This window comes from Tubulanus polymorphus, chromosome 5, assembly GCF_964204645.1.
Source record: "Tubulanus polymorphus chromosome 5, tnTubPoly1.2, whole genome shotgun sequence".
In the NCBI taxonomy this organism is placed as follows: domain Eukaryota; kingdom Metazoa; phylum Nemertea; class Palaeonemertea; order Tubulaniformes; family Tubulanidae; genus Tubulanus; species Tubulanus polymorphus.
Window position 1 is genome coordinate 19591216 of NC_134029.1, and position 25500 is coordinate 19616715.

General features: G+C 40.2%; 1 protein-coding gene across 4 annotated transcripts in view; it reads left to right on the forward strand.

Annotated features, from left to right (window-relative positions):
* Positions 1–25500, forward strand: part of LOC141905737 (limbic system-associated membrane protein-like) — a 53569-nt gene that overhangs the window by 17910 nt on the left and 10159 nt on the right. For 2 of the 4 annotated variants that reach the window (XM_074794735.1, XM_074794732.1), the window contains exons 2-3: positions 17891–17997; positions 21397–21601. In XM_074794735.1, the coding sequence (XP_074650836.1) occupies positions 17938–17997; positions 21397–21601 (265 nt within the window). In that variant the 5' untranslated portion in view covers positions 17891–17937. Of the gene's footprint in view, positions 1–2745; positions 2937–17542; positions 17584–17890; positions 17998–21396; positions 21602–25500 lie in introns of those variants that run through there. The other 2 variants (XM_074794733.1, XM_074794734.1) reach the window with 2 other exon arrangements.

The window sequence follows — 25500 nt, forward strand, 5'->3', positions numbered from 1 at the left end:
TTTCCTAATAAGATCTAACCACATTTATTTTTCTTTCAATTTTTTTCGTCGATAAAGACTCCACACATCCATTAGCAGCATTTCAGCCATCGCGTTCGTCGCGTGTAGCATTGTTATGCAAGCCCCGAGGCGCTGCTGTGTCACCCGCGCGTTTCGGGGAAGATCTAGTCAACGACTGGCCAAAAAACTGTTGTTCATTTTTTCGTCCAACCGCGACTCCCTTGCCTTTTTTCTATATTCCCTCTCATAACTTCGATGTTGCATCATCGATTATTAATACCGCCGTTGTTATTCTCGCGAATCTGCTTCTATACGCGGCGGATTCTCTTTTTTGTTGTTATTCATCTCGTTTACTTCGGCCGACATATATACCGCTCCTGAATCGACGGAAGGCGCGCAGACAACGAACCTTCCCTCCAGCAGCGCGTACATACGCCGCCGCTAGCAGATAATGAGCTCGGCGACCAAACAATGATCAATGAGTCCCATTTATTATACCATTCAGTCCGCGATTCAGATTCCTAGTTATTTCAAAGATCGATGATATTGTCGATGCGACTTTAATTTCGTCGACGGAATTATGAATGGGAATAAAAGCGATCGGAAAAAGGTGTAAAATGATTTGTGACGACGCCGATCTTTTTTTCCCAAATACCCGGGGATTAATAAACTCTAGTTTGGTGAATGGGCGTAATCGTTTTTAGTCGTACGTCGAACATTCCAAAAATATACCCTTAATCGAAATTTCTATCGCGCGTCGTAAATTGTCTTTCGCGTTCGGTGTCTCTCTATAACGGCCCTATAGAGAATCGAAAATGCAGTTCGCGTTCGGTGATTTCGCATTATTTCGCGCGAGTTATCTACGCTGGTGAATCGATCACACTGCATCTGCCACACCGGTGCGTTTTAAAAACCTCCAAGTTTCTCAATTCGATTCGCCACCGCCGCCACCGCCGCCGAGTTCATCATCGCTATGGTTGCTGATTCGGGCCACATTAAAAAGACATTAAAATAACACTCGGTCTCCACCAATTTTTTTTTCTAATTCTACATTTTTCGTTTTAACGCATCGTTAAAACCAACGAAAAACTGGTTTTAACGAAACGAAAAATGTAAAGCATAAAACGAAAAATGTAGAATTAGAAAAAAATTGGTGGAGACCGAGTGTCATTTTAATTTTTTTAATTTTTGGCCCGAATCAGCCTCCATACATCGCGGTCTCTGGCAATTCCGCGCAAGAACTCTCCCGTCGGATCTTTCGGCCGCCTCTTTCTCTACCCCGTGATCGGTATATCTTTGATCAGCGTTAAACGTATCCGGTTTATATTTTATTGACAATTCATTACGGGTCAGCGGTAATCGGCGAGTGCCGAGAATTCGCGATCGTCCCGCTTGTCCACTAGCGAGCGACCTTGTTGGCTTTTTTCCGACCCGCGAACGCAGGTGGCCTGACCGAACAAATGGCCAGTGGTCGTTCCAGATAAAGCTTAATGATCCCCGTGCAGACTCTCCACTACCAATCTACGTGTTGAAATTGCTTCGCGTTCATTTGATTACAACATGCATTTGCGGTGACAATAGCTTTGCTCGTATATTCTTGAATTGCGTTCTCCACTTCCTTTGATAATGTATTCGTATACTACAGACCCAATATTGCGATCAGATCGTCATTCCGATGCGCTGTCCGTAGAACCATCCATTATCTGTGCCCTGCGGAGTCGGGCTGATCCACGTTTTTTGCCTCGTACGTCTTTGGACGTATAGTATTTAGAACCATAATATTTGCCGTCGTAATATTTGTCGTCGCGGCGTCCGTTGTCTATATTCTTCCGCGTCGTTTGACTTGAAAACTTGAGCGCGCTCGTGACGCGACTTCTAAATGCCTCATTAGCGGCGCGCATCGTGTGTGAAAATTAACACAACAAAAGTAAAAATTATTGCGAAATTGTTCACGACGGCGACGATTTGGAAGCCGCAGCCGCGTTGCCGTTACGATTCAGGGAAGATCGAGCTTTTTCGATGATTGAATATTTTCTCGGAGACGGATAGACAGAGAGAGAGAGAGAGCTGAAGATTTTCTCCAATGCCCCAGAGTCTGTTCCAGTTGAAACCTGCCGTAGTAAACATAACGTCGTTAAACGATAGAGGGATAGATCCGAACACCGCATCAATCATTGCGGGGAGCGCGCTTCTGAGAGCTGCATTGATTTGTTAAATACCCGTGCACAAAAGTTACGTTTAATGGACTGACTAAGCTTGATGAAGAAGAACAAACGCCAGACACAGCTTGTAGTCGTCTAAGCCGACAACCGTGCTAATATCTACGTCATCGAAACCGTTATTATTTATGATTTGAGCGAAAAGACGACGAAACGAAATATCTAAACAACATATACCGTACACACGGACTAAAATCACGTGCCAAGAATTCATATTTTCGAGGGCGGGGATCCCCGGTGAATTAGCCTATTTTCGAAATTAGTTTACTCGGAAATATATATATATATATATATATATATATATATATATATATATATATATATATATATATATTTACGGGAGATGTGTATATATATATATATATATATGTATATATTTATTGATCAGCTATACAGAGATGTCTCGGCATTGTAGTCGTTTGCGTGTGTTTGAGTGAGTGCGATTTGCATGTAGCAACAGTCGACACTCTCGTTGGTGGTGGTGGTGAATCGGCTTCACATACCGCGCGCTTCGTGTAGACGAGTGTCACATGCGGGGGACGAAGACACCGATGATTACGATGATCGTGCGAAGGGGGGTGTAGTAATGTTTTTCGGCTTTCTTCGCCTTCGCGCTTAGAGCAGACGGTCATATTCTTCGTTTCGACGCGCGGAATCTATTGCGAAATTTGATAACCATCATGAATATACTTCCGAGCGTTGTCGTGTTGATGGAAGGTAGGTGCAAAATTTCATTCGAATTTTCGATTCAATTACTTTTTAACTTTTCTGTTGGAATATACACACAATATCCCGCCGATCGAGGACTTTTCCTCATCCTTTTTATATTAGATTTCCACCTTGTCTTTCGTGCGCATTTTGGTGGCTGTTGTTTAATCTTGATTATAGATCACCACCGCGCGTTAATAACCTCTTAATCGCCAACTGTTAATTCGATCTGTGGCCGGGTTCGCGAAATCCGCATTGGATAATTACCGAACTGGTTGTTAATGAATTTGAAGCGGTCGGTGGTGCATTAGAGGTCCATATAATATTCAGCGCGGCGCGTGCAACCCTCGGGAATGCTCGCTCTATGGCTCGGCTGACTTGTTTGACTCTGAGATGTTTTTCTGATTAGTTTACATTCGAGCGTTGATGCGATCATCGTAGTGTGTAAGGCATTGGAAAAACGTTTCTGGTCTTGATTTTGGTTCTGGTCTTTTCTCCAGCATCATCTCCATCGCCGCAAGTCTGTTCGCTTTTGTCGCTTCTACGAACACATTCTTTTCTAATATATATTCCTGGAAATATCTTAGGTAGGCTACTTAAGGTTTTTTCGCCCACCGAGCTACTTTCCGCAATGTCCCGTCCTTAGACGGCATTATGGGGCTCATTTTCCGCTACTTATTCCGCATAGTTTAGCTACTTATTCTCGTACTGAAGAGACGTATATACTCATTTGTTCGGACTTTTTCATGAGTTTCTTTTCATTCCCCTCGATATTGCGATGGACTTATCAAAGCGGTATTAACGAGCATGATTTTTCGCTAGATGTGTGATCTGAAGGAGGCATACGTGGTCTCGAGTGGTTCTTGCGTTCGTTTTGGAACTTCGGGGGGAATGCGCTATTTCATCAGTTCTGTCGCGCCAAATCGCCTCAGTAAAGTAATTGCGATGTCTCGATGCTCACGGCTTGGGGTAAGATTCGTGTCATTCTATGGGAACTACATAGCCTGCGTTTTTACGCGATATATGCACATCTTACATCGACCGACAGTCTTGGACATTGTACAAGAAAAATCTGCCTAGTGTATACGCTCAATTACACTATTGAATTTTTGCTTCCGATGTCAATAAGCGTGGTATATCTCGTGTCAGGATACGGCGGAGAAACCCAGTTTTAAAATCATGTATGGCTCTGATTTAAGACCATTAGTTTTATCGATAGTCAATCTTACAACTTTTATAGTTTTGATATCTTGAGACCACGTTTGGACTTAAGTTTAAGTCACGACTGGGCAACTAGTGCCTGGGCCTAATACGTAACACTATATTGCAGTTGTATAGGTTTAAGATTTATTTCACCGAGGCTTGCAGTCAATATCAATACTTGAATGATGCAAATATTAAGTATCACCTTAAGGGTAGCTTTCAGTCCCTTCGGTCAGCTCTAGCTTTGATGCCAGAAATGCTGGGATTGTATTTCTCAACAACGTAGATTTAGCGGATAGATTTAGAAACATGTAATTGATATTCTAAGGAACTGAGCAAGCCACTTATCGACGTTCTCAGTTCAGAGGTGTGAAGGTAGTAATAACTGATCTATTTTCATATATGGCAAAGTTCATTCAATTTCTCGATTTTCTTCGTTTAGAAGTTTTGATCGTAAACCGCGCGGAATCAGCGGCGACGATACTGAACTTTAATTACAAGGTTTTACGTTGCAGTGCCAGACCAGACAACAGAGTAAACATGTTATTGCGCTGTGTTCGTGTGGTGCATGCGACAAGCGAAATTTCGCGAATAGATTTTGGCAGTACTTAGTTTGAAATAGTCTAGAGTACGTATTTCAAGCCAGGCATAGATAGAATGATATATATTTACCCCTGCAGTTATGGTATCACATATAGATTTCCAATCTCAAGTATACGTGGACTTGAAATTTGATAGAATTCTGATAGAATTTTATCAAATTTTTTTTTTCATTTCAATCTTTGAATCGAATTTAGCTGTACGCGGACAGCATAGGTATTTCTTGTTTATTCAGTATTATTCAATAATAATGAAATGATGCGTATACACGCGTGTTGCGACGGGCATATGGGCGTATCAGTCAATTTGTTTTCATCGTACAGGACTGCTGAACATTGCTTTCGATTTCAGCGTTTGTGTAGTGTAGTGTAACGTTGTAATCCGAAACCGAACCTATCGAGTGTTTAGGGCCGGCATCCAAATTTACAAAAACGATAAACCCCTAAATCGATGTACGATGACGGAATAAACGAAGGAATGAAATCGATTTAAGAGTCCCCATTCAACCCCTAGACACATTTTCGGTCATCGCCATAGTTTCCCAATTTTTTTTCGACGTCTGCGTCGAGATATATATCTACTGCCAGGGTTAACCGGGACATTTATATAAAACGGCCATTAATCTTACTATTGAATCTGATTTGCATATATACACCCGCATCAATATGTGCATCATCGACTCGCATTCTCCCTCTCTCCATAACGATCGCAGCAGTCGAAGCCGAATCTTTATAATCTTTCACGGCCGACAAAACGGCCGACGCGTATATAGCCCCGGTGTATGCATTTCCTATTTCAGTTTCATTTAGTAGAATACACACAGAACCGATATAACAGTGTGGGTGAAAAATGCGAATGCGATGTCTTTCGAATACAGAACGTCGATTAAGTTTACCGCCGGGAGATACGTCGTGCGTAAAACCGTTGCCGATAAGAACTAGTATGGGACGCGACGGCTAATTCGCGTTGTACTTGGCGGACGATTTAAATGCGACGCACACGCCCGTATGAAGAATAATTTTGTTGGTCGCTTGAGATGCGAAATGTATTGGGAAATTATTTCGTCGGGACCGGACATTTTTGTACCGTTTCGCTTCCATTAGTCTGAGGCGGACGACGAGTAAAAAAAAAAACTCGACGTTTTATGTTTCCTTCGACAGACTATATATAAGTCTGGGAGATTCTTTACTTTTTTACTAATGAATATTAAAACGGTTTACAACGCGCACGACGCAGGGAAAGACGGAAACAGTTCGACGGAATCTTGATGGGCTCGTTAACTAACGTCGCTTTCCTGATATTCTCATCCGCTTCTGCGTTGCAGGGTTCAACGTTCATGATTATAACGAATACTTTTTTCCTACTCTAGTCGACTAACTCCGATGCTTCGTACATACGAATACATACATACGCAATGCCCTCGGCATTTCTAACGCTTGATAAAAACGAGTACGCATTACAGCAATGACGGTCCCACTGCGAATGAAAATTTCCGAATTATCGGTGTTATATTTCTCGCGCGAATACGACGAATCGATGGCCTAACGACAATTACAGCAGGACCGGGCCAAATAATCTTAATTATCATTGGCATTTATAAGTCGCAGAGCGGCTTTTCGACGCGGTCTTGGTCGTGATGTTTGCGCCGGCGACTTATAGTCGGTATCGTTGTCGGCGCGCATCAAGAATATCATATTTGCTACGGGCAAACAATCTACCCATCTCCGCGTTTGTTTCCGTCGTTTGTTGGAGAGCTGTAACCAAACGGATCGTATATACATTCGGCATTGTATTTATGCATATACTTCTCGTTGAAAGCTGAGGAGAATTCTGGTGTGTTCGTTTTCGTGGCTCGAGTATTTCGCAAGCATTGTCGGCCGGAACACACGAGTCATATCTCCGAGTTAGAGTTAATCTAGTTTAAGCGCGTTTTAAGGCGCCCATTAGCGCGCGATAAATAGATTCAAATTGCTCTTACTTCGCTTTTCACGATAACTAACACAATAATTCCGTGGCATATGAACAATTCGCACGAACAATTAAAGGAAATAGAGCCAGAAACATTTCAATTTATCTAGCTTACAGAATGCTACTATATAGTTGTAATCTTGAGGCGTAGACGTTTTTATGGACCAGTTTTTAAACAAACCCTATTTTGGTTTATTTCGACAATCGATAAAGCCCAACGCATACGTCACAGGGAAACACGGAAACAGGATATGATAGAAACATGTTCCCGAGTGTTGCGTGCGTTACGAGATACGAAACATGGTTTCGGGAAACAATGTTTCCGAGATCAAACATGTTCGATTCAATCATGTTTCCGTGTTTCCCTGGTACTAACTATTATTATTATATATTAATTATTATTCTTTTATTATTTATTCATTCTTTTTTTAAACTACATTAGAAAATGACACAGGTGATAACGAGATAATGTAATTTAAGCCGATGGACTTAATAATAACTGAGATACTGTTTACGTTACAGCAACTGGTCCACAACAATCGGTTTGTTCGTAACAATTCGCTAGTCGACGCTTCAACGATACTGTTGCGAGCAGCGACCTTCCGCATTATACTTTTACACTCATAAACCCGAGGTTAAAGCCTGTCTTCTTGTGACTATCCCATTAGCTCGTCTGCAGGAGATAATCTTCGATTTACTTGGGCTATGTACTGCTGCACGGCTTCACGGGGTCTGCGCGCACGAGACGACGATGACATAAACGAATTTATAAATGATAAATTCAAAAGTTGCCTGCTCGGGTATTCTATCGTCGGTTGTTGGTGTTTCGGACCGCGATTGTCGCATCGCACGCATATCGGCAATAATCTCTGGTTTTCGCGATGAATTATGAATGTGCGCCCGTTACTTTTGAAACGAGCGTTCATAAAGCACTCCCGATCCGGAAAGGAGAGGGTTTGCCGTGAACCTTGGCTGCGCGTATCGGATTTTATGCTGATTGCAAAGAACGCTCGACTTACACGTTCAACGAGAATCATAGTGTCTGATGTTCCACACAGACACTACGGGGTCGTAGAGCACCTTGTAAACAGCAACTTCAAGGACTGGGTGAACACTTCGCCCGAAGCTGAAGGTTAACCACGAGCAGCTCAAAATCTTGCCGAAGTTTCAGTCTTTTCATCCGGTACTCAGTCTGTAAGAAAAGATTCGTTCGTGGAGCGCTATTATTATTGTCATCATTACTACCTTATCTGTCATTGAAAATGGAGGCACGATTTGATTAAAGACCTATGTTAAGAGATCATTCCGATTACGAAACATTTTTGGAACTATGTTCCGACAGATATTATCGAGAGGTAATTCTGTATCTTGTTCATTTGGAATTTCATGAATAGTCGGCTTTTAATTTGTGCGGGGGGGGGGGCTTTTAATCTAACACAGGCAATGCTGTAAGTGAACAAAATTAGTAGGTGTTCCGAAGACTGACTGCAAGGTAAAACCTCAATACTATCAAATGTTCGTGAAAACTTCAATGTACCAATCACATCAAATTTTTGCTGGAGGCAGAAAAGTTGTCGGTTGTAAAGCATCGATTTAGCCAGCGATTGATTTCAAAAACCTCAGAACATTCGATTACAAACACACGGAGAATTGTTGATTATAGAATAAAGAGTAAACATGACACAGGCGCCCTGTCTGATAGAGACCTTTAGACCTGTAATTCGTTTGGTCGATTGTGTAGCCAAGTTGGACTTATTCCAATTGAAATAAGTCTAGATGATAAGTTTAGAATCAACTATATACATAATTTAAACGATAAAGATCGAATTTTATCTATTAGGAATTAACATCAAAATACACGACGTTTCGAGGTCTCAGAGATCAGGTGTGTTCTCTAGTTAGAGTTCAAAACGTCGTGTATTTTGATTTCATTTCTTGATGAATAAAATTCGATTCTTATCTTTTAAATTCTGATTATAGTTGGTTTTGAAATTATTATTTGTGCTCCACGTCGGGGCTATTCTACCATATCGTTTCGTCAACTAGAGCCAAATTCAAATTCATTCCTTCACCACAATTCAAGAGTGCATGATTGTGAAAGAAGAAAAGAAAGACAAACAAAAAGGGGGAACGAAAAAAAACAATAAAGGAAAGAGAGAACAAAATATCATGTTGTAATATCTAATATATATATATATATATATATATATATATATATATTATATATATATATATATATATATATATATATATATATATATATATATATATATATATATATATATATATATATATATATATATATATATATATATATATATATATATATATATATATATATATATATATATATATATATATATATACATATATATACAATATTCTTTATGTGGTATTTAGAAGTCGATAATGTATAGATTTTGCGATATCTAAGAAAATTGGTCTGAAAATGACGCAGCCTCGTCGACTTCGAGTTCGCCGCAAACGAAATCAAACGCGATCATTTGTTTTTGTGTACATTTGAAAAGCTAACGTTCACTACTCGGCGCAGACTCAACAACAAACAACACGCCTCTGCTAAAATCCATAACGGTTACATTCTACTACGCGCGGCTCCGATTTCTTCAAACTCATATTCAAATTTCATTAGAAAAATGAAAAACGTTGTTTTAGAAATCCTGTATACGGTTTTATATTTATATACATTTACTTTACTTTTTATCGAGGCACACCCCATTACACACAGAATCCATACGCGTTTAGTATGGATTTTTTTAGAAATTGACAAAATAGTTTACATCGGCTAACGCTACATACCATCAATATATATATACATATCTATGTAGCTATCTATTTACGCCCAAAGTTTGAACTTGTTTCGTTTTTGCATTGTGTATATATAAAAATGAATTCATTTGATGTTCGAAGTACCATTTTGCGTCAGAAGCATTGAGCCATCCTTGAACAACGAGCTGTTGCCACGCTTTCAATGGAAAACGTGCATAGATCGACGTCACATCCTAGGGAACGTTAATTTATTTCGTTGATTTGACTGTCAAAGATGTTGGGATTTTTTGCAGTGTCATTACGCCTACGTTGTCTTAAAAGGCGCTATTTTTTTCATTTCTGTTGAAAATAAATCCACGATATACCGCTGAGGACAGTGAACCTTTTGCAAAGTTTCATAAACACCCGTCGACTTACAAATTACTTTAAAGGTTTTTACGCCAGGTTTCCAGTATAATCGTTACCCAACTAAATTATTGACGACTTGCTATTGCCCTTTGAATTGCAATGCCAGGTCCGTTAGTCAAGAATCCGAATGAGAAATTGACGCTTTCGTTCAACGCTGCACTGCTACTGTTCTCGTATGGATTTTGTGGAAAAATTTTGCTTCGGCTCCACCGTTTCTAATTGCCACCTTCCGTAATTGGTTAAAGCGCTCTCTTGGCAATCAGTTAACTCTTTCACTGCTGAGACACTGTCGTAGTATGCACCCTGTTGATACGGTATGATACAATGGACCGTGTTAGGGTGAAGACTTTTTGTTTGACGATTATCATAACATTGATAATAATATATTTTCTTATATAGCTGTACTTATTCGATTTAATCATAAACCCAAGAATCATTAAGATACAATAAGAAATTAAGTGGATATAAAAGAATCCTGTTGAGAAATGTTTGAAAATAAAAAGTGCCACGCTGTTGAAAGTTAAATCATGGAAATGTTGATGTTTATGGCGTAACACGATCGGTATCGTCGGGTGTCGAATTGAGCTTAAGGCCGCCGGTCTAACTGGTGTCATTATTAGACTATCTTCTGTATCATCAGCGGTTTCGTGTATCCTTATTATGACCGTTGGCAAAAAACCGTCTTCCAATTTCAAACCCGCTCGTCGTCCGCTTTCGAGGTAATAAACGATATGATAATGGTCTCGATGATTCGATTTAACAAGACGTAAAGGTTTTACAAATTGATAGCGTCTGTCGGTCTGAGGGAGAGTCTGTCGGTCTGAAACGGCACAACTGAATTTGTCGTTTTGTATTCCGAATCTAAAAACTCGTCTGTCCACCGAACTGCGCTTGTCGATTCAAGCGGGGAGCAGTTGCCGATGGTGGAACAAGTCCTAGAGCGACTGGACAGTTTTCTTATGGTTTGTTTCTTAAATCAACACGCCAACTGCATAATATCGGTAGCCAGTCGCTGTTAGTCGACAGCCGGTACGGAAAACTGATAACATAATCGAAAGATAAGAAGGATGGATTATTGATCATTTGCAAACTAATACTAACAGGTCCGTGCCGAGCTTTTTTGCGGGGCAGTTCTGTTTCCAGAAAAAAGGGCACTGTTTCGCGGTAAAAAGGGGCACTTCCGTTATGAAAAAGGGCAGAACTTAATTATGAAGTGGCCGGGTACTTGAGTCATTTGAGACTACGTGAGAAGGTACGTGAGAATTTTTTTCATTTTCCAAAAATAAACATGCAAATTTTATCCAAATTTCGAAAACTTTTGACCCAAAAATGTTGGCACTGACCCTTTGAAGGGCACTTTGCTTATTTTTGGGGTACGTTCGCAACCCCCGAACCCCCCTCGGCATGGGCCTGACTAGGGGTATCGAAAGTCCAACGCGTGCATACGACGCTGGAACCCGGAAACAGCAGACAAAAATATGTTTCCGGACGTTTATCTGTGTCGTTTGCGTTTTCGAGCAACATAGTTGATCATACATGTTTGTTTCAGTGTTTTCCCGTTTCCATGCGTCGTGTGCGTTGGGCTTCAATTCCTTAATTTCTACCCAAAGGGGAATCGTCTTTTGAATCTTGAAAATATCTACTTTCTCGCGCTGGTCTTTTTTCGATGTATTAGGCATGTACCGTCGCCGCGGCCTATAAAGCAAACAGCGCGGTACTTTTTACAACGTAGCAATAACCGTTTAGGAAATTTGCGGTCACTATTTGCTTAATCCATTGATTGGTTAACATTTGTTGTAATTTCCTTCGGCGGCTCTCTCTGTGGTGTAGTGTGATTTATTGACGTTGCTCAGCGAACGAGTCTTCTGCTACAATCTCTCTCTATCTCGATCACGAGTGGATTAATACCCGGCATTAATTATGATCTGATGTAGTCTGAGGGTTGATCGAATGATTTGAAACTGATTAAGCTCGCGTGGCGCGCGCGTTCGTATACGAGATTGTGCCGACCGTGTATCGTTCGATCTCGCGTCTTATCTGACAATTAATTTAGATAATATTTAGATATTAAAGCTTACATCACATTTCGCGAGTCACGAGCGCGCGGAAATCGCTGCCAAATTTTCATCTCGAAATGCCATTATTCTAGCGTGCGGAGCTGAACACCAGGAATCCTAGGTTCCTATGAAAACATGTTTGTTTTTTGCAATATACATATGTAAATTGAAAATATGTAAACTATGTCGAAAAACGGAGATTTTCAATCCCATAAGCAATTCGAAATTCCCAGCTTACGTGAGAGCTATCATCTCCAACTTGTACCAACCTGCCACCTTCCGTAATTGGTTAAAGCGCTCTTTTGACAAATCAGTTAACTCTTTCACTGCTGAGACGCTGTCGTATGCACCCTATTGATACGGTATGATACAATGAACCGTGTTAGGGTAACGACTTTTTTGACGATATCCTATCGCCGTCACGTGGCTGTGGCCAGATTTGGGGAAGGTCGAATATGAACCTAGTTCTAAGACGGCTGTATATTGATCATCAGACGCCGTGCTTCCGAACTGTTGAAAAATTCAATTCGCGCTCTTCCCATTAGACTTCGCGTTTTATGGAATTTTAACGAGATATTTGATACCCGGGGATTGAAAGCGGATAGCCGAACACACAATCGTCATCATCCCAACCAATAACGAGAACGCAATTCTCGAGGTGTTGAAATTCAGCCCGGTTCGGAAAAAAAGACTCAATTCAAAATGTCTCCGAGCGACTGGCGACGTGTTTTGACATTGTATGCCGCGTCGATAAAACAATGCAGACTATTAGGGTGAAAAAATCGATATCATTTACACCTACGGTCGTTCCGCCCTCGTGCTCTACACCGAAAGTGGGTGTCGTTTTTAGCGGTTCGATTCGCCATAACGTTGACGCGAGAGTAAAATATAGATTACTGAACTTTAATCCGCCCTAAGGTATGAAAATAGTGTCGAACAGAACGACGGACTAGACAACTAAAGATTATTTTGGTTTTTGACTTCTCTGCTGGAAAGTATATCATTATTTCCTTGACTTTTTTGCCCGTTTTGTCGAAGTTTCCAGAACGAGAATTCGAAAAGTCGGTATTTTCTATAACATCTCTTGCCAATTGACTCAAAAACATACAACGTGGGCTTTTCACTTAAACGAGGATAGATTTTTCCCAGAAAATCATTATGAACTAAAATACTTTAAGTGAATTAAGTTATCATAGTTGCTGTAAGTTAGTTGCATAAAATTCTTTTACTTGTAATAATTCGGAAATCTTAAACATGAACAGAGTTGATCTAGTTTTTATGTAAACATGAATTCGCCATTTAAACAACATGGCGTCATTGTTTAGCACCATCTGCACGCGTAGAAAATTTGGAAATAATGCTATTGAAAATAGAATAATAATAACAATAATAATAATAATAATAATAATAATAATAATAATAATAATAATAATAATGACTATTTTGTTTATATTGCTATGCTATAAAACAATCGTAATATTAAAAAGGTTAATAAAAGAATGATTATTATAGTGTCAACTCATACTAAACCAATGGCATGCAAGGACATAAAATTGAAATTAAACAAGGATCAGGTGAATGTAGAGGCTTTGCTAAAAATACATCGTCCTTCATAGGTCTAGGAAGATTCTGTAGAATCTTTATGATTATGATTTAGTAATTGTCTTTTATTTGTCAACATGAATTTCATCAGTCACAATTTAACAGGCGCGTTACAAATATCACTGTTTATTCATTTATTATCTATCTATCTACCATACACTAAATAACAAAATTAACCAATAACGAATAAACCATGATTATAATGAATCCTATAATAAATCATAATAACTGAACTCATTCAAAAGTCGTTATATGGTTGCGTATACTAAATTGTTGAAACGACTTATTGACTTGTACCAGGCTCCCGATACTGTTCGGTCAAAATCTACTCGAATACGCGCCTCTCGGCTACATTATTCTATTCGCTTCGAGAACTAGTTGTTCCCTTTTTTGCGGCAGTTCATGAGCATTCATACTATGTACCGATAACTCGTAGATAAGTGGTCAGTAATGACAGTAGCAATTTCGCGCTGATGTTCATCTATACTACTGCCGCTGGAGTTTATTCCGCCGTACGTATTTTCTCACCGCCGCGTCGCCTCTCTCCCCCTCACCTCTCTCCCTCTCCCTCTCCCTCTCTCTCTCTCTCTCTCCTTTTTTGTTTTTCCAAGATGGGATTCGCGATTGCTTACTCTGTAGTAAACTGATGCGGCGTAAGTGTTGCATATCTCGCAATTTCTACCCGATTTAACGTGCACTCGAGATAGTGAGACTCGGCCGCCAAGCCGTCAGCCTAGTCGGCTCCTGCACATAATAGGCTTGTCGGCGGCGAATTAACCATTTTACAGTTGCTAGCCGCCATTTTGTTAGGGTACTTGATATGTCCTGTATTGTTGGGTCATTTTTTTCTCTATTTGTGATGCGTGTTTTTTTCATATTTCATCGGTCTATAGATTGATTTTTTACAGCTTTGGCAGCATTCCAACCTTGTGATATCTAGTTGTCAGTTATGTAAAACTAAATTGTCAAATTTGCGGCAACGAGATCGATATAAAAAAAAAAAACCTACGACAGGTTTTGGCCACACGCGTAAATTTCAGGGAACGCAACTTTTACGCAACGTTTGTTATTCTAAGAAATAATTCTCGATAAAATTCAAACATTTCAAATTCAATTCAATTCAATTTTTTTTACTCTCAAACCCTTGCGGGAGGTATTAAAGGGAATACAAAATTATAATGAAATATATTCAAAGTAACAAAAATATTTTTTTGATAACGTAAAAATTACAAGAAACATATTTACAGAATTTATACTTAATTATTCTGAGGCAATGTCACATACATAGGCCTTGGAGTAAATAGACCAACTGGAACTATGCGCATAAACGAAATTAAGAATTTGAAGATATCCTAGTTTCTATAGCTATGAATATTGTCGGTTCGTTCGAGAGAAATCTCTCCTCGTCTCGGGGAGCGACTCGATCGAGTATGTATTATAGCGTTATTTACCTCCTTCTCGGCGTCACGTATATCTGGACCTATATAGCACGCAATTACATTACGCATATATACGAAAACCTGAGCGTACACAAACACGGTTTTCAATAACTGAATTCATTTGTTAAAAGAGACGTGCTGATTTTTCTCAGCACGCACGCCGCTACGGAAATAGACACGCGCACAAAAATACATATTACTCGTTATTTATGCACGGGATAAAAACAAGTTAACTACATTTTTTATTCATCAAAAATGTAATTGGCGCATGGATATAAATGGAAAAAAAGCTTTATAGCTACTACTTCATTTCGTGGCGAATGAAAGTGATGCATTCCATTAACGAAATAAAGAACGACGAGTCGTTGATGTGTCAAACCCATTAGTGTTAATGAATAGTTAGCTCCGAATGACATTGTATTTCACGCAGATTGTTTTCCTTTCTTGTCCGACAGTAAATGAACAGACGAATGTTTTTTGCGTGTTCATTCGGTTTCTTTTACGGTAAGAATGATCTTACGTAACGCGTTTGACTCTTGAAAATATCAATAGCGCGAATTCGAAACAAGTGCTTTTCTGTAATGAGATGAAGAACCAGTTAGTTTTTCAATCCGCGGGTTCTAAGGCGGATACAATCGGAACGGAGTAGTAATTTCGCAAGAACCAGGCTTTACGAGGCACACATAGAAGAAGAGACGAGAAGATACACAATATCCGTGTAAAATGATAACGAGAGAAATCCGACAATAGATTCAACCAAAACGAGAAACTTAAATAGACGAGTATATATATTTGCGCAACGTTTCGGCTAAAGCCTATTAGCCATCACCAGGCGTACTCATGGGGGCACATAGAAGAACACTCTATATATAATATTTCTAAATATTTTCCTGTCTTCTATGTCGTGACTTTTTCCCCTTGATAGTTGACTAGGGTTAATTAGATATACATATATATCATATCAAAATTCATAAACAATACTGTTCCGTACGACGAGTGGTCAGGACACATGATCTGATCAACTATCACCCTGACTATCATTCCGTTTTTCTGTGAAATAATATTGAATTGGCACTAATCGAAAAAGGATACTTGCAATTCTACGTACGTACGTCAATGATCAATTCATCCCCGGAGTAAATGAATTCGACTTTCAAAGAATTTACTCTTAAGCCAGGCTAAGCGTTCTAAAAAATGAAGGATTATTCAGTCTGAAGCGTAATGCGCCGACTATTTCGATATCGCGTCTCTCATAGCCAGGCAGTAAATCTCGGCTGCCCTGCTGGCTGCTGCTGTTATGGTTGTGATTATTTACATCGAGAACGAATTACCAACGTCATTTACAATTCTGTGAAGTGCCCCGCTTGATAGAATCAACACGAGAAATCTTAGAATTGACCGTGAGATATGGCGATATGCGTATATTGTGACTGTCATTTCATTGCGTACACCTACTACACAGGTCGCCTTCTCGGTTTTTGCCTGAAGGCTGTTGCAGCGGTGTATTTAGCTCGAATGTTACTAATATCGTTGACTAAGAGATGTGAAAATGGCTTCATTTGCTCGTGTTGAAATTTCACCTAGTCCTGGCAGAGGTTGTCTCCACAGAGATCTCCGTCGCTCTACGATCCCAGTGTCTGTGATACATCAGACACTAAGGTTCTAGGTGAAGTTGAAATAAGAAAAGATCGGCCATTTTTTGAAATTCTGACAATTATGTTTCCTGTGTTTTTCTGCCTACAAACCATGATATTGATGTTTTAAAAATGATTTCTTTGTTGGCATGGAAACATATTGTTAAAATTGATTTCGTTCATAAAATGGAGTCTCTTTTCTCTGATTCAAATGATTTAAAGAAGATTTTTTTGGCATTGCTTCAATTCATTGCAAATTGATATAAACACGATGGTTTATTTAGACTGCACAGTTTCACTGGGCATATCAAGACTAAATTGAGGTTTGTGTTCAAAAGTCTAAGAGAGATTCCCCAACAAATCGATGTGAAAAGAAAATGTACCACAGCAATTTTTCGAGGTACTTGTCGAAAGCTTGAAATGCACGTGCACACGCGCGGTTCATCTTGATTCGGTCCGTTGTGCATTTCGGATCGCGAGTCAACTTGGGAATGCTCGAAAGTCAACATGCGAATGAATGCGTTATGCAAAATAGCTACCGCAGCGTGACCCTGACCTCGGCTATATCACATAGCAGCCTCTTCAATGCATATGCTCGATTGCTTTAATTGGACATACACAAGCCCTATTTTCCGAAAGAAAATACCATAGGTCAAATTGCTTCCCTTATATACAGTGTTGAATTTGTCTCAGCCTCTTAAGACGACGATTCTAAATTCTAGACTTGTTCGTCGAAGAAAATATGTTACAAGATTGGATATCGCCAAACTACAATCCCTGTATAATATTCGCTTCGTGATTCGTACGCCTAATTCAGTCGGATATGTACATACACGCATTTTCCATCCGAGGGCACATCGTTCGTTGCTCGAGGCTCATTGAAATTTCCATTCCGTCTGGAAACGAGATCCCTAAACAGTAACCTCTGGCATTTCTATCGGGTCAAGATCGCTCGGGAGTATGCATTTTCATACAATTGATTTTCGTGTATACTTGAGCTGAATGAGAATTGATAGATATTGCTATTGCTAGTCGCTATGCAGCATATATGTAAACCTTATTTGATACTTTTTCTAACGCGCGTTTTCGTCATCGATTTCAACAACATTTCGCTCCCACTCGTCCTGTTTACGATTACAACACCGTAGAATTGATAAACGCTCATTGTAACTTAACGCTCGGAAATCAATCTCGACACACTGCTATTATCCCGTAATTGTCATGCAGGTAGTGATGCGTATTTTCGTTATTTTCTATCTTTTCAGTGCTCGGTCTGCAGCCGACGTTCGACGTGCCCGTAGTCAACATATCGATGGTCGCGACTCAGACGGCCGTACTGCCTTGCTCGGTCGAAAACCTGGGAACTTACGAGGTTAGATGAATGATTTGTTCGTGATAATGCACGAAAACCTTGCCGGTATAGATACCGATAGTCAAACGTATATTTGACCAGAATTTGACTCGAATTTTTGGCGGTGGTGCCAAAAAATTGACGTAGATTATTTTCACCTTCGGCCAACCATCTACGTAAATAACTAATCGCCGAGAGCAAATGATATCCAATTCCGTTCGATTTCATGCTTTGTTTTCATTAGAATCGTTGTTTAACATTTTTCGAATATAGGTTGTTGACTGCATTGTAAACAAAAAACTTAAGTAGAACAGATTAAATCGATGCTATAATACTGCATCGTCGTTTTATTTGTGCCTAAAATTTATACCTTAAAATATTAAAACAACTTGGGTAATCGGAGTTAGTCGTCGAACCTTGTGAAACAGAATGTCAGCTAGTCGGAGCTAGTCCGGAAATTGTCGACCACGCGACTGAGCACGGTCGCTGTATTTCAGGGGCCACTCGCTCAAAAGTTAGTTAAAGATAACAGGCGGGTGGATACCATAATAACAAATTCAAGTTTAAGTTTATTTAAGTTACAATGTCAACTAAGTAACTATGTCAACTACCCACTGGACATTTCTAACCAACTTTTGAGCAAATGACCCATGACCTATGGCCGACAATGTAAAATGCGTTAGACCAAATTATAGTGCGTTCGATTATTAGCTCCGATCCACTAGTCGACTAATTCTAAAACTGAAGTTCGCCCTAGTTATTGACTTAATGCGTCTTTTACCGAAAGATGCATTATCTTATGTGAAACTTAAGCCCAAAATGTGTTTGGTTTAAAGATTTTTTCCGAAGTTGATTGGACCGTTATGCGGGAGGGAACGTACACCCTTCAAATCGAAGCGTGTTGTTTACCGTCGATTCATCAGCTTCGTTCGAATCGTTATCGAAGCGATCGCGTTGCATTTCATTTCCTTTTCGGATTCGTTTTCGGTACTCGACGGTTTCGAGCACCGATCCAAACGAGCTTGCCAATCGTGCCGAGCGCGCGAGCGTCGAGAATTTTCAGTTCATACGTTTTATCTCGATATTAATAATACCCGATTCGTTATAGTTGGTTTTTTCGTTCGAACTCACACACGAGTCGAAACCCGGCGCTCGCGAAAATCCATCATATTTGCAATTATCGGTGTCGTGGCTAGCAATGATGCGTGCTGATACTGGGGCTACAGTACACTGGGCCTGATTGAATCTCATGATTGATCGGCGCCAACCGGTTTCGGCCTCGACAGAAATTATTTCATTTTCTCATGAAAAAAAAATCACGAAAACGATCATTTGAGCTTAATGACATTGTTCTACGTTGATTTAACTATTACCGCGCATCTGATGCAATCTCGATTTGCGAAAGTGAAACTCGATTAAAAGTTCTATCCAAAAATACTCTCGATTCTCCGTTTGATATATTTCGGCTGCCATCGGCCATATCTGCGGCAATTTGTTTCGCGTTTCTATACTCGCGGCCGGTAACGATTAACTTTTCAAATTATTTTTTTGTGAAAAATGTGATGACATTCAAACTAATGCAATGTGGAGCGGACATCGACGCCTTCAGCGCGCATGGTTACTGTATTAATATTACTATACGGTGAAATTTTATAAATGATTCACTGACGCTCGATTCTTTACCGCTTCATACAGCGATGGCCACATTCGTGAACATATATAGATGCTCAATTACTCCGATCGTCATTACTCTTTATGAAAGCTTTAACTTTCTCCGCAAATTAGATTTATGCCGAAACCCGTCGCGATGCACGGCGCTTTTTAATCGTTGATTATGTTCCAATTACTCCTCGCCGCATGTCGGGTACACGGGACATGTATGGTATAATCATCCTGGACATCAACTGGATCATTCCAATCTTTACTGAATAATTTGTAAAAGTAATGATATTCTAGAAGTGCGTAATAGTTTTCGGATTCGAAGATTTCTGCTACATAAAGTTTGGATGTATTACAAATTGTAGCACTATTAGATTGTCAAATTGGGTTAAACGTTTGAAATTAATCTTTCATGGGGTTATCCAGAGTGGAGTTTGCCAGAACCCCTTGAACTAAATATCCCGTAACCATTTGCGAGGACCTTCTCTCGACATTCTGGTACAACATCTGAACACCAGATATTCTCTGAACTTTCAACTTTTGAACAAGAAATGTGACAGGAATTTCAAGTGAAAGCCCAGTCAAATTCCTCATTGATTCAATTAGTTCTGGTTGACGAATCTTTTGAGTTTAATGCCTGGAGATACGCCGCATTCCTAAGCCACGAGTATTTAAATTGGCTGCTTGGTGATTGATTTGGAACGATTTACGGGCTTTGCAATCTCGAAGCGCGAGGTGCAGAAGTGTTGATGGTGATTAGGTGCGCAAATATGTTTTTCCCCGGTTGAAGGACAGCGCGGCAGGCGTAATTAAGAAATAGATTTCTTTTCCAAAAATCACGAAGCCAACAGATTTATTTTCTACATTACTTAACGAAATATTCACGTATTTTTTTCATCTTACTTATTTATATATAAACCCTATATTAACGAGCACTCTTTCGTTATACACGCATTATCTGATTGATGATCGTCGAAGTCGAGACGAGCGAAAATGACTTCGTCCTTAATTTTCTATCATCGTTTTATCAAGAGTGAAATGTAACTCGGCATTCGCGTCTTTGCGACCGTCAAAACTCTTCTTGTTCTGGGATCGTTCTTCGTGACGTTGGATTGTCTGGGGCAGTTAAATACTATATAGTTTTTTGTCCGGGTCTATACAATTCAATTCAACTTAATTCCATATTTTCATTACAGAAAACCAGGAAATATATAAATGTCTGCGCTAGCGTGGATGTAGAAGATAGTTCTGCTGTCAATGCTAGCTTACAAAATTAACTTCACAAATAAGGATACTTTTTTCTGGAGTTTAATTTCACTAAGCAATGTCCTGAACATGATAACCTGGGATTGGAAAAACGCCGTCAAAGAAACGTGCATTATTTCACCTATTATATAAATAAGGCTACAATATCATTTTTTTCTACCCCATCAAACTATGCACATACGAAACATCGAATGGTCCATCGTCCTCGCACGGCGTAATGAGAATAGATACTTTTGATAATGACGGATAAACACTGGTTATGAATATTTGATGACGTCTCACGTCATTATTCTGCCATTTTAGCAACGATCACGGCACGTATGGTCTTTACTCGTCAATAACAATCTCGGGTGATGCTCTCATGTACGATCCGTGAGACGATTTCAGCATCTACATACTGCCTCCGTAATGGCGGCCGCCGCACCTTCTAATGAGAAATGTTATTTTCTTTTCCGTCGCAGTCGTCGTTTTTATCGGCGTCGTTGTGTTTTGCAGGTGGTGTGGACGGATAAAAGTCACCAAACGTTAACGTACAACGATCGGAGAGTCGTCGACGACAGTAGAATCAGTATCGAGCGACCGTATAAAAAAGAATGGAACCTGGTGATTCGAAGCGTGCAGCACAGCGATCAGGGTATCTATCGGTGTTCAGTGAACACGGATCCCGTAAAAAGTAAAGAAATTTACCTCAAGATAAAAGGTAAGAAAGTCCCACTCGAAAATTCCCCTATACGCGGCGCTTTCGCAATTTAGCACGTGCTACTACGCATTTCCGTTACTCGCTATGTAAATGTGAAGAATTTGAATGCCACCCTGTTCCATTTAATCATTCAATGAATTAGTTCATTAAGCCCAATGCACACGAAGCGTAGAAACAGGGAAACGTTGAACTGAAACACGAAATCAAACATGTTTGATCTTGGAAACATTAAACGCATACGACGCAGGGAAACGCTCGGAAACATGTTCCTGTCTTCTGTTTCCGTGTTCCCATGCGTACAGGGAAACGCTCGGAAACATGTTTCTGTCTTCTGTTTCCGTGTTCCCATGCGTACAGGGAAACGCTCGGAAACATGTTTCTGTCTTCTGTTTCCGTGTTTCCATGCATGCGTACAGGGAAACGCTCGGAAACGTGTTTCTGTCTTCTGTTTCCGTGTTTCCATGCATGCGTACAGGGGAACGCTCGGAAACGTTTTTCTGTCTTCTGTTTCCGTGTTCCCATGCGTACAGGGAATCGCTCGGAAGCATGTTTCTGTCTTCTGTTTCCTTGTTTCCATGCGTCGTGCTATACCTGTGAATAAAGTTTAAAAAAAAACAATGCATATATGGACACAGCTAGTTGCTTATTTAAAGCATATCGCTCACAGTGATTCTGATGGAAAAGCCGTCGTCGATGCCGAATACCTTCCATATTCATTTCTATACATGTATACAGCTTTCCGCCGAGAGCCCTCGAATCTGCGTATATGAATTTTTATTTCTCGATGGTACACATTTCTCGCGCATAACTGACGCGCTACGCGGCCGACAAATGATCGCCGCGAAGAGCCGCCGTTGTGACAGTTCGGCAACGTTCGGGATTATCAAAACTCTCTTCGCAGCAATTATACGAGGATCCCATCTCTCATTAACCGCAATCCATCTCCGCCAGTCGCCGTTCGGCTGTATCATCTGCCGACTGTTAGCAATCGTTGAAGAATTTCACTTGACCGTCCGCTCGCGCGCTCGCTGATCAAGATGAATTGTCTCGTCGACGATATATAACAGCGTCAATTGATGCTAATAGCTGACGAGGCATTTATTTGCCCGACAACCGGCAAAGGTTACAACGACAACTGTCGGATGCTGCGCGCGGTGTGTCGGGTCATTTCGTGGCTTATCGGTACGCAATCGACGCTAGCTCTGATGGAAATGATAATGATCAACTTACACTTTCGCTTAATGAATGAATCCTTCAATCTCGTTAGCTTCTGACTCGAATCACGCAAAAGCAGCGTTTAATATAGAGCTGCCAGAATTCACACAATCCATTACTGTTGCTTTTCTCCGACTATAAACCTAAATCGTCTATAGGTTTCCATGCAATATTTTGTTTTCCAAATGTAGGGTTTTCGCCGATTTCGCCGGGGTATTCGAAAAACACCGGGAATCGAAAAAACGCCTAACGCCCGATTCTAGAAAATTCAGTGAAATTTACCTACATTCTGAGAAAAACTTATATATTTTTTTTTTATATATCTTAAGTTTATTTGCCGTAAAAGCTGAGCGGCTGGTTGTAGCTCCATAACAAACTAAATCACACCCACTGGAGTCAGGCGGGGGACTGATCAATTTTAGAAAATAGAATATTTGAATTTTAAATTACAGGATAATGAAACATAATAACTTGCGCAACTTATTTGAATTCTCGTCGATTTAGCAAATTTAAAAGGATTCGAGATATTATAGATAACGGTTGAGGATAATTTGAAAAAGCTATTATATAGGGCCTTATTAGTTCTGCATTTGAAGCGTATATATTTTCAATCAAAAACAGCATTTTCGCCTAGCACTCGTCGTTTCGCTAATGGATGAAATTGACTGAAATTTAAGTGATATTGTGAGTATCGGCAAATGGAACTGAATAAGGTTTTTTTTTAGGAATCAGGCGTTGTGCATTTTCCGATTCGGCCTTTTCGAATACCGGTTTCGCCGAACGTTTTCAGCAACGAGGAAAGGGCGGCAAAATCGATGTAGTTCCCTCGCTTTGCCAGCATCTACATGTATATAATATGATCTCAACGGAGCCGAGTGAACTATTAATGATAACAAACAAGAAAAAATACTATTGGCAATATGTTTGTCGCGGCATACCACTTCAATATGATTGTTATTTTAGTTTGGTATATCTTCGCGAGGATCGAAACGCACTTTTTCCGAATCGACTATACTGGACCTCATTAGTTTAACTAGGACAGCAAGTTGATATTGATGGATGTTGCATATTCCATATGGATCGAACTCATTTCTCTGAGTACTCTCCACTGTTCTTTGTCAGATGTCCGTGGCATATTATGGCTGATGAGTTTTCGTCGATAACATAAACACATTTTCGGCATTAGCAACTTATCAGAATATTGCGTCGTGGCCGATTGCCAAGTTGGAGAGGTTCTCGTCCAAACTGTTTCATATGGAAAATCACGTGTCTTCATATTTGTTCGGATATTTGGCGACGAACTTACCGCCGACCGACAACGACTACCTGAGAGTTTACACTATAGCCGCTAGCATGGAGATAATAGTCTCGCTGTCAATAAACATATATACGACAGGTCTGGATATAACAGAAAGAAGATATTGTGTATCTTTGTCAGGTGGATCATCATCATATTCTAATCGAAGAATTGTCTCTAAGTGCATTGATGTTCATCTGAGTTAGTTCTCGGGGTACAATAAAATTACATAAGCTTACATTCCTAAACGTATTATGGTAGCCATTTATGGCCATTCTTCGGTCAGTAAGATCGAATGATCGATTCGACTCTCAGCATTATACCATCATGGAGAGGTTGAGGCCCAGCTTCGACAGCTTAGACTATATATGTCCAGACTATATCCTACAACTCCTAGAACAACCTAAGAGCTGAGATGCCACAACCGAGGTCAACTGAAGACAGAGCGCCACCTGTCTTCCTGGCGACCGGACTGCCTGGTCGCTGTTGGACTGATTGCTCCTGACTCCTCAGGATGTACCAGCTACTGAGGGGACAGATGATGATGATGATGGTATCCTACAAATCTTTGAAAAATTCCTATTCATTATAATCCAGTCTAACCGTTGCTGAGATTGAAGGACTTTCGCACCTGCAACCGAGCCTACGTACCATTGATTGAATGGAGGAGCGTCATTGGCCGAGTCTTTGAATTCAATAAGTGCTTCGTGTTTTCTATATAGTTTATTGTTGCTGTTACGATACTCGACGTCGAGAATAACGTCGACCAGTTTCGTACGTATATAGTGCGCCGGAGCGATTTCAATATAAATCAAACTCCGCAAGACCGAGGAGCAAGAATAATCGCTGACATAATCCGACGAGGCAGTTCTCATACGAGGATGCTACATTAGAAAGCTATTACTCTTGCATGGATGATAGTAGAACAGACAGATCGCCTAGTGAACATGTCATATCAAACACCATGGTCACTTAGAGCATGTATAATTCATGATGCAAAGTCTGATTGGCGTAAGATTGATAGACGGCGTTCTGTTATACGTGCGTAGTCTCTATAACAAACAAAAAACGGCGACCCGGTAACGTTCTCGCCTTTATCATATCCACGCGCGAAAAAGAACCCTTTGAGAATTGAAAATGAAAGCTTTGGTTCAATAGCTTTTCAATGCTGAATGGCGTGTGAGTTCGTGGAGTTCTTGTGTGCGAGGAATCAAATTTCAAGCGTCGTCAATTATTCTTTACTTCTTTTTTACTTCTGAAGATAGAGACCGCGATCGAGGAAGAGAAACTTTGAAACGAAGAGACGTTTATATTGAAAGACGGGAAACATTGTTCCGTACGCAGTGTTCCGAGTTTCTTCGCTATTTCTGTTCTTTCGCGTCTTGTC